Below are 12,731 nucleotides of genomic sequence, written 5' to 3' on the forward strand. Positions count from 1 at the left end.
TCCTGATGTTGTTGTTGTTAATGAAAATCATAGAGAGGTGCTCATTCTGGAGGTCGGCTGTACCTTTGATTACAGCCTAGAGGAGGCCTTTCTGACCAAAGTGCTGAAATATCAGCAGCTGAAGCAGACCATCTCTCAGCTAGGCTACAGGTGTAAACTTCTAGTCTTTATATTTGGTAGTCTGGGGCATGCGCATAAGTTGGTTGTGAGGGGCCTTCAGATGGCCGGCCTCCCTAAAAGAAGAGCTAAACAGTTGGCCAGGTACTGCTCAGTCTCAGTTATTATTGGTAGCCGTTCAATCTGGAGGAGACGTTGTTTTTTGTATCCTTAAATGTCTGTTTTCTATCTGACCTGTAGGTCATTTTGTATGTAACTGCGTTCAGCTGCCCAGGCGTTTTGTGTCTGACCGTCTTCCATTGTCAACTGCACTGGCAGTGTTTATGTCCCTTGTGCAAGAACCCTTGTACTTCTCTATATGTGGGCATAAATAAATATTTAAAATGTGTGTGTGTGTGTGTGTGTGTGTGTGTGTGTGTGTGTGTGTGTGTGTGAGTTGGATGGAGAATTTTCTCAGTTTTGCTGAAATAGAATATTCTAGATATTTTTCTAGACTTTTTTGGGGGTGATTTTTTATTATTATTATTTTTGTTCATTTATTCAATGAACTGTGCATGCTGCTTTAAAAAAGCATCACCCTTGCTCATTAACCAATCATAAATATTATTACCTTGTCACTATGTGAGTCACTTCAATGTCACAAATGCATCATTTACATGGATGCTACATCTCTCATGTTTGACTCTCAATGCAGCTACATGAAGATTTCGTTTAAGAAGCCTAACTGCAAATTCAAATTCAAATGTTCGTGATGTTCTGCTGGTTTGGGGGGGGTTGGCTGAATAAGCACTGGAACTTTCCAGCATTTCTTTTCCTTTTTATTTATTTTTTGTCTGTGTTGTTTTCTCAGTATTGCAATGCATCACTTGACATTACCCAAGCAAGTTTGAGCTGCAGCGCATCAGCTGAAAGCAATTTGGTCCAGAGTGCAGCTGCCAGGCGGATAAGACTTTCCTTCTTTCGTTTACTTTGAAATGTTCCTTTTTTTTTTTTCCAACATCCAAAATACACAAGGCAGCCAAATTGCTGACATGTGTGAGAGGGGCAGCGAGACTCCTGCATTCTTTCATGCCCCACTATGCAAAACTCCACATTGTTTATTTAAAGAACACTGAACACTTTAGCACTATTAAGAAACATGTCATATAGTAAACTAAAGGTTTCCTCTCAGGAAAAATCCCTGTCAGTTTATTTTTCTTTTGCAAAACGTTATTTTAGTTTTGACTCACAAACTGCCTGCATTCACAACGAAGCAACAGTGTTGCAGCGCGGGGCACGCTAACACGCTTGGTAAACCTGGAAGTGGTGTGATTATGTGTGTTGAGGCGTGGACGTGTGACACAGGAGGACTGGACTGTCTCTTTCTCACCACCTTACAGTGACCCAAACGAGACAAACGCTGCAGAGCCAACCGGGAGGGAAACCCCGGATTCCTTTATTTCTGCTTGGCTTATTGGCTAAATTTAAATTAAATTCACACGATTCAAATACATTCAAAATAAACTGCCTCTGAAAGGATGTGTTCATCGAGCAAAGATGAAAAAAAAAAAAGATTCACTACACCTACAGCAATGAAATTTCGTTCTCCGCCTACGGCTTGTTGTGGACTGCAGGCAATTAGAGAACAGCGTGCTTTTAATACATGATGGGGTTGAGAGCAAAATGAAAGATGACAAGTGAGGACCAAACTCTGACACGCCGTGATCCGAGTGGAAAGAAAATAGCAAGGCAGAAGGGATGTAAGGTCTGAGAGACACAGACAAGGAAAAAAAGGGCAAAAAGACTTGACGTGTAGCCTAAACCTGGGATGACAGCCAGAAGACAGGCTGTGCGTCAGCGTATAGGCGAGGCGGTGGGTGGGAGAAGGGCGTGGAGGGAGAGAGAGAGAGGGAGAGAGAGACCATTGTGACTGATAGCCCACCGGGGCCTCGGAGCGGCCCGACGCCGGGGAACAGCTAACCTACCTTGACATGCGTAGGAAACCCAAGACCCTCTGAGCCCTCTGTCAGATAGGAGCCACCCAGTGGAGCCCTGCCACAACTGTGTAGCCCGAGCCCCTATGTGTCCTCTTTAACTAGCTTTGTTTAGATGAGCGCACGGCCGAGGAATGCTTCAGTATACCTTGCAGAAACCGCAAGCACAACAGCATTAGGGCGACATCGGCTTCCCAGTGCATGGGAATAAGTCAACTCTGGCTACTAGAGGGGTTTTAACTGGCTGGAGTCCAATGTGCACGTGTGTGTGTGTGTGTGTGTGTGTGTGTGTGTGTGTGTGTGTGTGTGTGTGTGTGTGTGTGTGTGTGTGTGTGAATGCACGTCAGCTGGTCTGGGCGCTACGAATGCTGGATGTATATGCAGTAAAAGTGCCTTTGATGCTGCTGTGCTGTCAGAGAGATGAGGGTCGACAGGAGTAAAGTGACTCCTCACTCCTCAGTAGAGTGGACCGGAGAGTCGAGACTTGGACTCGCCAGAGATGATTTGATCCAAGACATAAAATCAAAAACACTTGCTGTGTAAAAGAGCAGAAGGTCAAAGCACAGGTGTAATATTAAAAATAATAGATTTTTGCTGTTCAATGGTTGGTAGAGCCATTGTTACACCTGTGCATTTTCCAGGTATGACAAGTCAAAATGTCTGTCAAAAACCTTAAATCTATCTTAACTACCTTTTTTTTTAAATGTTTTATTCAAATGGATGAATGCACTTCACTCCATAAATAAATCAAAGCAAAGAATAAGTGAAGGGCGGATGTCCATATACAATCCAATTGGACTAGCTTCAACCTATTTGGCTGACAAGAAGAGTGAGACGTAGATGGGGGTTTTTTTTCTGAGGGAGAACACTGAAACGCAGTCTGCCATAAAGCAAATGACGACAGTGCGAAGGAGAGGAGAGGGAAGAAAAAGGATTGGATGTTGGCACGCAGGGAAAGGCAGTCTGCGGTAGACTTGTAAATAGCCGGAGGGACAGAGGGATGGAGGAATGGAGCTATCAGCAGAGAAGTGATGAAGGTCTGGGATCAGGCCAAGATAAACACAGGCCGGCCCAGAAGGAGCTGCAGCGCACACACACACACACACACACAAACCACACACACACACACACACACACACACACACACACATAAATGTTACTCACACATACATGTGCAAATGCACAAACATACCAACACTTAAGGCTGCGAGGAGCACTCCATACTCCTCATATATACACACAGAACAAACACAAATAGTGTTTATATTACTGTACGGCTCCCAGACCACAACTTCTAGAGTGTTAATCTGCGTGACAACAGCCCGAGCTGTCATTTAGACATCTCGTTCCATCACACACTTCACATTAGTCCATTTGCTAAGGTACCGCAGAATAAACACGCAGAGAAATGAAACGACTTGGGGTTTTTTAGTTCTAAACACATGGAATAAGCAGAGTTAGCTGAGCCCTCAGGAAATCCCTCTTAATGTCTTGGGGGAGTCATTGAAACTTACCCTTAATGTCACAATGTCGGGGGCCAAATGCAGAAACTAGCAGTGAGGCCAGGGAGCCGAATAGATGGACGAGCAGGCGGGGAGAGCGCCTCTGGAGGACAGTGTTGGAGGCAGGGCGGCTCTGGAGAACGAACCCCTCTGGAGGCCGATGTCGATGGCTGATCCCAAATAAAAGCCAGCGTGGATACTTGAGATGGGGAAATTGGCTGGCACCAGAAGATACAGCTCTGGCATGAGGCAGGCTGCTGCACTGGATGCAGACTCAGGACCCCAGGAGAGTGGACCGGATTGGAGGCTGGTAGCTAGCAGGCTGAGATGTAGGAGTGAAATGAAGTCCTCTGCCCATTCTTGCCTCACCCGAGGCTGAGAAGATACCTTTTCCACATTCCTGGAGGCATATCTCCAGTCATTCCGCAGGCACCAGAGGGTATATGTGACCTCATAAAAAGGTCCTGCTGGGTCCATGATGGCCAGGTTCAGTTCAACAGAGGAGCCAAATGCAGAAACGAGGCCGGCAGGTTAAATTAAACATAAGGCGAGCAGATACACAAGGTGAGCAGGGTGATTAGACACAGGTGGAACAAACGAGGGCGGGGCAAATAATTACAAAGGTGAGAAAGTCATAAAGACAGGATGTAAAACAAGACAAGACACAAGAGGAGAGGACTTTCAAACTAAAACAGGAAACAAACTATAAGAAAAAACATATGACCATGACATACTATGAGAAAACACTTTTACTTTGTAAATATCATAAATTCAACAGAGATATCAACTTTTCTGTAGATGTTATCACAATTCCGTGGGAAGATATGTCTAACTACCATTAATGTGTTTGCATGTGTCTTTTTCCGCATTTGTCCAAGTGTGTCTTCGTGTAGACGTGTCAGTGTGCTTCGCCGCTCGGTGTGTGACCGAGCTTCATTAGTGTGCTGTGAAGCGAGAGCTCTCCTGCTCCGTCTTGTCTTTGAAAAACCAACACCTCGAGTGAAACCTTAACATTTGCTAAAATGTTATCTTAAGCGCTGCATTGCGAGGCGTTCGGCAAAACTGCGGCGTGAAAGAGTGGCGGTGAAGCGTGTCTGCTGGAATGCAAAACACAGGTTCTTGGTCATCGCTCTGTCACCACACAGATATAACACCTGTGTGTGTGTGTGTGTGTGTGTGTGTGTGTGATTTTTTGCTATGTGAACATGTTGTTAGTGTGAAGCAGGATTATTGATGAAGAGAATCCATCCTCAACAAAGATGAGTTAATATCGAGGTTATTGAAAGAAGTAATCTGTATTTTTTTTATAACAATAGATGACGGTATATATAGTACCACAGGGGTCACTCATAGTGCCCCTGCAGATATTTATGACCCAAAGTAAGTTTTCTTCGCTGTATAATCACCTGAAAATAAAAATGTTTGTGTTTTCGTTGACAGAATGATGTGTTTATATCGACATACGGCCGTCTTTAGTAGCTCAGAACAGACATACTGACTCTACTATAATGGCTGTTTTGCTTCTACGTACTTGGCACTTTGGAGAAGTTTCAGTTGGTTGCAACCTGCGACCTCACCTCTCGATGCCTCTAAATCCTACACAAGGCTCCTTTAAATGATTCCATAAATATTCCCCTTAAATGTGATATTTACAATATACCTCTATTATTATTAGATAACAATGTTCAGTCTCACGTAAATGTGCCTTCTCTGAAAGCCCAAATATTAAAAACAACAATGTTTGCTGTGTGAGCGAGTACATGTGCATGCGTGTTTACCCTTTTGAAACGCACAGATTATTAATCTCCATGAGTGGTGGCCGTGCTCGTGTTGTTTTATACATAGTGCAACCTGCATGGCAGTTCAAAGCCACCCTGTGCAGTATGACGGGATGAGAGAAAACATAAAAGCAGCACTCAGCCACATGTAGTCTGAAGATCACAGAGCCAAATGGCAAAGTAGACGCACCGACATAAACAAATCAAACACATTTTAGAGTTTGGGGAACGAAGCGCGCCCACATGTAGGGGCTCTTAAGGGCACGGATGAAAAGTGTACCATGGTGTTGGATGGTAATAAAGTAATGCATTTCTTATTTATTCTATCTTCTTCTGTCTTTATTGAAATATATGCATTTATCACACATTTCCTCTGGGAAATAAACAATATAGATGTTGAACATTAGAAATTAGTTCCTCAGCACAGGTGAACTGATAGAAAAGGAACAAAAAAAAAAAAGAGTACGTACCCGCTATGACTGCTGATGCTCATCACCACCTCAAATATCACTTTTATTATGTCGAACCCGTCGGCGAACAATGGGAATATTGACAGTCGTGTGTTATGAACAAGCCGGGTTGTTTGAGTATTTTAGCGCGTTGGGGCTCCCAGGCGGGCTGTCGCTTTGTGAGAGCGCTGTATTGTATTTCTTTCCTGTGCCAGAGCCCGTTTCCTGTGGCGGTGCCGTGTCAAACGATGACCCTCCGCTTCCTGCAAGTCGCATGGAGACGGGCCTGCCACGAGCCCCGGGGCCTCTCCGCCAGCCACTGAACAACCTCTGAGACCCCCACTCCGTCTGTCTGCTTTCAAGTCATTACCCACCTTGACCCTTTAGTTGGATCTCACTTTACCTTCCCCCCTCGTCTCGTTTCCCTTGATTCTTTACGTCCTTCTTCTTTTTAACTTTTCTATTTTCTTCCACTACTTGACTATTTTCATATTTGCTCCCTGTCCGTCCTCGCCCCCTTCTCCTCCATGTTTCCCTCCGTCCACACCTCCTTTTCCTCTTTGCATCCCTTCTTCCCTCCTCCCTTTGTCCCACCGTCCAGGTCACAAGAGGGTCTGTCAGGCGTTTCCTGTGCACGCCGCAGGTCCAGACCACACCTTGCGAGGGGATTTCTGCCCCGGAGAAACAAGGAGACGTGCACACTCACGTCTGCGTAGGCACGCGGAGCTACTGTACACACCAAAACTATATTTGTTGTTTTTGGTAATGCGCTGTGCATATGTTGAAATGCTTTCTGTGGGATAAAAAGAAAAGTTGTGGGAAAAAATGTTGAAGACATACGGTACGGAAAACCCTTTCAACGGGAATTATATCAACACTCCATCTAGAATAAGCAAAAAAAAAAATGAGAAAAGCTCAAAGTTTATTTTTACATATTCCGAATAAAATCACAGTGACCGACAGCAAATAGCCGTCGACCTCTCGGAGCAAGAAGTCAAGTCTCTGTGTTTTTGTGCACTGAAACAATATGTTTTTACATCATGTGCAAACACCCCCGGGCCACATCTCCGCTTTTTGAGTATGAGAAAGCTGTCAAATCCTACATTACTACTGGTCCCCGAAGAAATCAACCACATGGCACATGGGTTAACGCTGGCTGACATTTGTAGCGGAGCAAATCAAATCATGCCTACTGCTGGTATAGTTTTTAAACAGCTCGTGTGTACGCAGGAACAAAATCTGAGCTTTCATGGTAACGTACACTTTAACTTTGATCTTGAACAGCGTCCTGGTGGTACGTGAGTGCACGTGTGTGTGTGTGTGTGTGTGTGTGTGTGTGTGTGTGTGTGTGTTGGCATGGTGCACCATGCTCCATAGGCCCGGCGTGACTTTGAATTGGTTTCTCATCTCCTTCGATTCAAGGTCACTAGCGCACACACACACGTATACACACACACACACACACGTGCCGGCAGCAATAACACACGTTGCTGTAGATCTCTCTGAAACGACTCCTGTAGTCTTGTTCCAGTCCAGGTCAGAGGCAGGAAGTGAGCTAGGAGAAAAGGAGGAAGCTGAAGCAGCTCTCTCTGGCTGCAGGTAGTGACCCTGAACCTTGACCTCCAACCTCACCCTCCATCAGTCTGACAATACACACTCTGACAAAACACAGATGTGCAAACAAGAGGCGGTTGCCTACAATTTGCAGATATTGAAGGAACCGTGTCTGGCAGCATAAAGGGTCGAAATAGTTGACCTTTCCGATGTTTAAAACCGTATAAATCCTTTTCACTGTTTTAAGGCAACCGAGTATTTAATGGATCAATTTAGGCATTAAAGTCGAGAGTTATAATGTATATTTTTATTATTTGACAACAATAACAGCATGTTGCATTTGTTCACTCGTTACATTTACAGAGGTGGTGAGGAAATGTGGATTAATGGACTTTGCTCACACAACCATCCATGTTTCCTTCCTTTATCGAACTGTTTGATGATGCTGGAGGTACAGCTGATGAAGAGACTTTTAGAACATGAGCCCTGTCCAAAACCAAAGTGCAGACCTTGCACCTTTAAAAAAGGTGCCAAAACCTTTTGAAGTATCGCTGATGTATCAATGATCACACGTAGTCTGGATGTTTTTGGACAGGGCCCATGGCTTTGGAAAGTGACTTTCTGGAGTTGCCTCACCAGCTCCAGAAGAATAATCTGCTGCCATGTTTGGAAGGCTCCAGTTTACCCTCGATGGCTGGGTTGGCCTCAGGACGTGGTCTAGAATGGTAGGGGTTCTCAGGGAGGGCACGCTGGGTATCCACTTTGGTCACCTACGGAAAGAAAAGGAACATGCATTGCATGCCGTGACTCGTCAGACATACATTTGTGCAAAACACATAACAGTGTCTCGTCCATGAGGACTTTTTGGTGGACATGCTCAGGTTTAGTGATGCAAAAAAAGGCTTGATTCATCTTCAAATTGTGAGTAATAACTGACTTGAAACCAGTGAGCAGTAGATCACAAAAGTTAGATTGTATAATAAAATAATGATAGCTGATCATCAATGAGACATATCGGCCGATACAGATATTGTTGTTTGTCGTTTTGGTTCCGCTGTGGTTATTTTATTATCTCACGAAGCTCTTCCCTTAAATCATGATTTACATCCTCTTGGCTCGTGTTTATCCACTTCATCTCTCCTGCTTATTCCTTCCTTGTCACTTTCTGTGTAACGTCTGGGTCGGGTCTGTCTTGCCTCGACTCTCTCCCTCTGTTCCTGCAGGCTCTTGTCTTTCTCCAACACTGGAAATCTCCAAACTAACTCACTCTCTTTCAACCCCTTTGCAAATTTAGTTTATCTCAAACACAAAGTTGTTTCATTTGTTATATAACTCAGCAACCAGAGAAAAGCAGCCAGTGAGAGGACAGGCAACATGGACGTTTTTCAAAGTGATCTGTTATTTTGTCTCACACTGCAGGTGAAAAAAGAAACTTGATTATAACCATTTACATGCTCCCAGATTTGTCCATGTGTCTTTTCAGACGACAGAAATAAGAGTCCAAAAAGCTATTGTCAGTTTTTGGTTAAGATTGCTGCAACCAAATTAGTGGTCGCCATCATGTTATGCAAGCCCCTTAAAAGTGGCAATTTTAAGAAAAGAAAAACCAAAGCAACATAAAATGCATGATTTGCCTGCTCTTTATAGCGGATTGATGATACTATAGCTGAATGAGACTAGAACGCAGATGCAATCAGAGCCTGTTGCACAGCCCATAATCAGCCACAATAGAGCCGATGAACCAAGCTGCTCACATTGGGTGCTTCTCAATATGCTAACGTGTGTTCTCGATTCCTTTCTTGGCCTCCAAATTAATGTCAATCCTGCATATGACTCACCTTAGACAGGTCCCCCAGATCGGGTCTCTGCCATCCCAGCTTATCAAGGACGCAGCCGTCGAAGGCTTGCTGCTGCTTACGGCATTGGCGCAGTTCCGCCAAGTTTGAATAATCCAGGCAGGTCCAGTACTCCGTGAAAGACTCGGCACAGTTTCCCTTGATTTGCCTACAAGGGAGAGAGCAAACACAAATTTTAATCAGAATCAAATATGCAAGAAAATATTGCATGAGCTAGAACTTTTCCCCTCAACAAGGGTTATTTATATTATGTTTAAAAAGATATCGTGACAAACACGATATTTGAAAATATATTGTATAAGAGTTGAGAAGATTTGTGAATAAACGTCCTGCGTGCCTGAACTGCTCATATTCAAAATTCCTACTCAACCATGTAAAAAAAAAAGTTTCCAAAACAAGCATTGTGGCTGACAGCTGCCAGAAAGACCTAAGAATCAAACCAGGTCCCGAGTGCAATTACAGCTTTTCTCAAATCTTTCCTCATTATAATAATTACAGGTAATGCTCTTTCACAACTCTCAAGTTATCTTTGGGGGTCAGAGTGTTGGTTGTTTGTTTCGCACCAAAGGGACAATCTGTTTCAGACAGACATACACACAAAAGCACCTTAGTTGCTTGCTTAGTTAACAGCGGGGTATAACCAAGGCTTTGTCTAAACTTTTAGTAAACACAGACACAGCAGTTAAGAGTGAAAAACCCCAGACCACGTCCCCAAATAGCTCCCAAGGGCAGTTTAACAGACACAATAAACTCTGAACTTCAGTTTTAAAAATGAACAACCCTTTTCTACAGGTCATTGTTTAAAAAAAATAGCACAGATAAATTACATAAAGGTGTTCCCTACATCATACTTTAGTCACCACCAGTTGATTTATTTTTTTTCCCATTTCAAAACAAGCATTTATTGAGAGGCTGAATCTTAAAAAACAGGAAAATATTTTTTTATTAAATCAAAATATACTATAAATATTTATAATATATACAATAAAAAGCAAAGTGAAAATAATAACTTACAAAAAGCTGTGCAGGAATAAATACTGACTCTATAAAATAAAACAAATGATCCAAAGCTGTAGGATAAGGACTATGACACGGTACACTACACAATGGAAAATAAATGTTGGCAACATCCCAGGAAAGTTATTGAGAGTTTGACCAAACATGGTGCGGCTATTTTAGTTTCCTTGGTGGCATGGAGTATAAACGCACATAAAAAGTGCAAGAGTATGTCCTTACCATCAAACCCTCATACAATAAGTTTGACCCATAGCCTAAGTATTCATTTTACTTTTTTTTTTCTTTTTAAGAAGTTATACTCAACGCTAGTCTTTTTCTGTAAATTCTGTTTTCTCACCTCCAAATCAGATTATGAACTGACCAGAACATAATTACACTTGTCCAGGGAAGACTGGTATCTGCATCTACATCCAACTTCTGCCAAAGTTCAATAGAATTACAGCTTATTAATCGGACACGTTACAGGATGTGAACTGTAAACTTAACATCTGTAACCCCTGGAAGAACAACTGTCCAACAGCATTATTTGCAACCTCAGATCTCATTTTCTACCCACATGTCAATCACAGAGGGGGAAAAAATGCAAAAACTCTTGACTGCAAATCTCTTTTGACCAAGGTTTCCAATTAACTCTCCAACTCTGCACCCTCCAGCTGGCTCCAGAGTTCAACCACATCTTCAATCACTCGCTGACCTGACGTTTTGGCCACTGTGGTAGCCTTTTTCACAATATATACACTCTTCCCTTATCATTAGGTTTCTCGTCTATTCACTGTTACCTACATGTCTGATGAATTAACTATTTATACTAAACCTCTGGAAGAAACACATAATGTGTGAACCTTCTGAATGTTTCATACATCGTGTCTAATATGTATACCAGGAGTATTTGGTGCCGAAAAGATTGAAAACCCTCATTGCAAGTTACCTGAAAAAGTTGAGTGCGCACTCGTTGACTTTCCTCCCTTCTTCTAGACACTTTCTGGGGTCCTTTTCTTCCCAGCGACAGAGCATGAACTCCTTGTTGGGTTTGTCACATTGGGAGCCATAATGGTGGGCAGCAGCCTTCAGCACTGCAGATGAGACATTGATCTGGACAGAAAAACGATAGTTGTTTACCAATAAGTAGATAAACTAAGACTTTTTCATTGTGAGACAGGAATATTTTGTGGATGCTGGCACTTGTTGGTATTGATGACCTAATTAAGAGAGCTGAAAGAATGTGTTTGATCAAATATCAGAGATCAAATTTATAATCATGCAGTGCAGAGACACAATCACTACATGGGAAGCCTAACTGGGAGCTAATGGCAAGGCTAGTTCTAATTGTAAAAAGGACACCTTCAAGCACTCTTCAGTTGTTGTTTTCAGCCTACATGTTGTATTTATTTACTAAAGTTGTGCATTAAAAAAAGAAAAGAAGAATAGACTTGATTTGAAATGCAGTCATATATTCTAATTCAACAAATAAAATAAAATGAACTAAATTCAGCAAATATCAAGTCACAGTCCTATGTAGCACTAGCTATGTATGCCCAGTTTTTTTAAATTCATGTTAATGTGTGAATACAATTATGTATATTCAATCAAATCTAATTATCTTTATAAGAAAAGAAAAGAAATATTTATGAGGTCAACAGTTGTTAACGAGGTAAAGGCAGTGATCATTCCAGTACAATTCTTAAAATATTCAACAAATGATTTAATTTAAAAGAAACGTGTACCTGCGTGCATGTTCTTTATTAGATCCCTGATAATGCCATATTAGTGTTGGAAAAACACAACAAGCTGCTTCTGGATAACACCTGACTTCCAAGGACAAATTCAATGTGCCAAACAACACTGCAACTGACACTTTCACTGTCACCACATTTACCTGAAGAGGTAAGGCGCACTTTGAGGAGTGTGAAACAGAGTTAACGATGTCTGGGATTAATAAAATAATTCTATTCTACTCTAAACGTCAATTAACTCCTGCATATTGTGGTTCCTCTAACGTCCGTTGCCACGGTGGGTATCTTAAAGATGCCGGAACATTCACCATTTTAAGTTGCATTCAGAAATATTTGCTGGTGGATTTATTATCAAACTGAATTAGGGAACTAACTTTCAGCATTGTAAAGGCAGGTAACGTCAGTGAGCTACTGAGCATTATGTTGAACCCTACAGCAGCTAGGGTCGGCTAGCGGCTAGCTAGCTAGCATGTTCTGTCTTACTATGATTTGCGTTCAAGCTAAACAAATAACCGCTGCTCACCTCATCCACCTTCAGCTCCTGCAGCGAGGGGACGTCCAGCTGCGTGGGCATGGCTCTGTGTCTTCACAATAAATCAAGGATCAAATGAAAAACATTCAAGGTCCTCGTCTAGCTCCAGGACGAGAGACAGACGAGGCCGCGGAGAAGGTCAGTTTGGTTTGCTGCGCCTGCTGCTGCTGTCAGCCGGGAGGCGCGTTCTGATGACGCAGGCGAGACAGCGACCAACGCC

The 12,731-nt window shown here is 42.7% G+C and overlaps 1 protein-coding gene across 1 annotated transcript; it reads right to left on the reverse strand.

The window, feature by feature from the left end:
• Nucleotides 1-7,665: 7,665 nt before the first annotated feature.
• Nucleotides 7,666-12,686, reverse strand: ndufa8 (NADH:ubiquinone oxidoreductase subunit A8). The gene is made up of 4 exons (XM_084034808.1): nucleotides 12,503-12,686; nucleotides 11,175-11,338; nucleotides 9,212-9,377; nucleotides 7,666-8,143 (listed from the first exon to the last, which is right to left on the reverse strand). Exons 1-4 carry the CDS (start codon nucleotides 12,551-12,553, stop codon nucleotides 8,006-8,008), a joined length of 519 nt encoding a protein of 172 aa, XP_083890934.1. The 5' UTR covers nucleotides 12,554-12,686; the 3' UTR covers nucleotides 7,666-8,005.
• Between the last annotated feature and the right edge of the window lie 45 nt (nucleotides 12,687-12,731).

Source organism: Eutrigla gurnardus (assembly GCF_963514095.1).
Source record: "Eutrigla gurnardus genome assembly, chromosome: 19".
In the NCBI taxonomy this organism is placed as follows: Eukaryota; Metazoa; Chordata; class Actinopteri; order Perciformes; family Triglidae; genus Eutrigla; species Eutrigla gurnardus.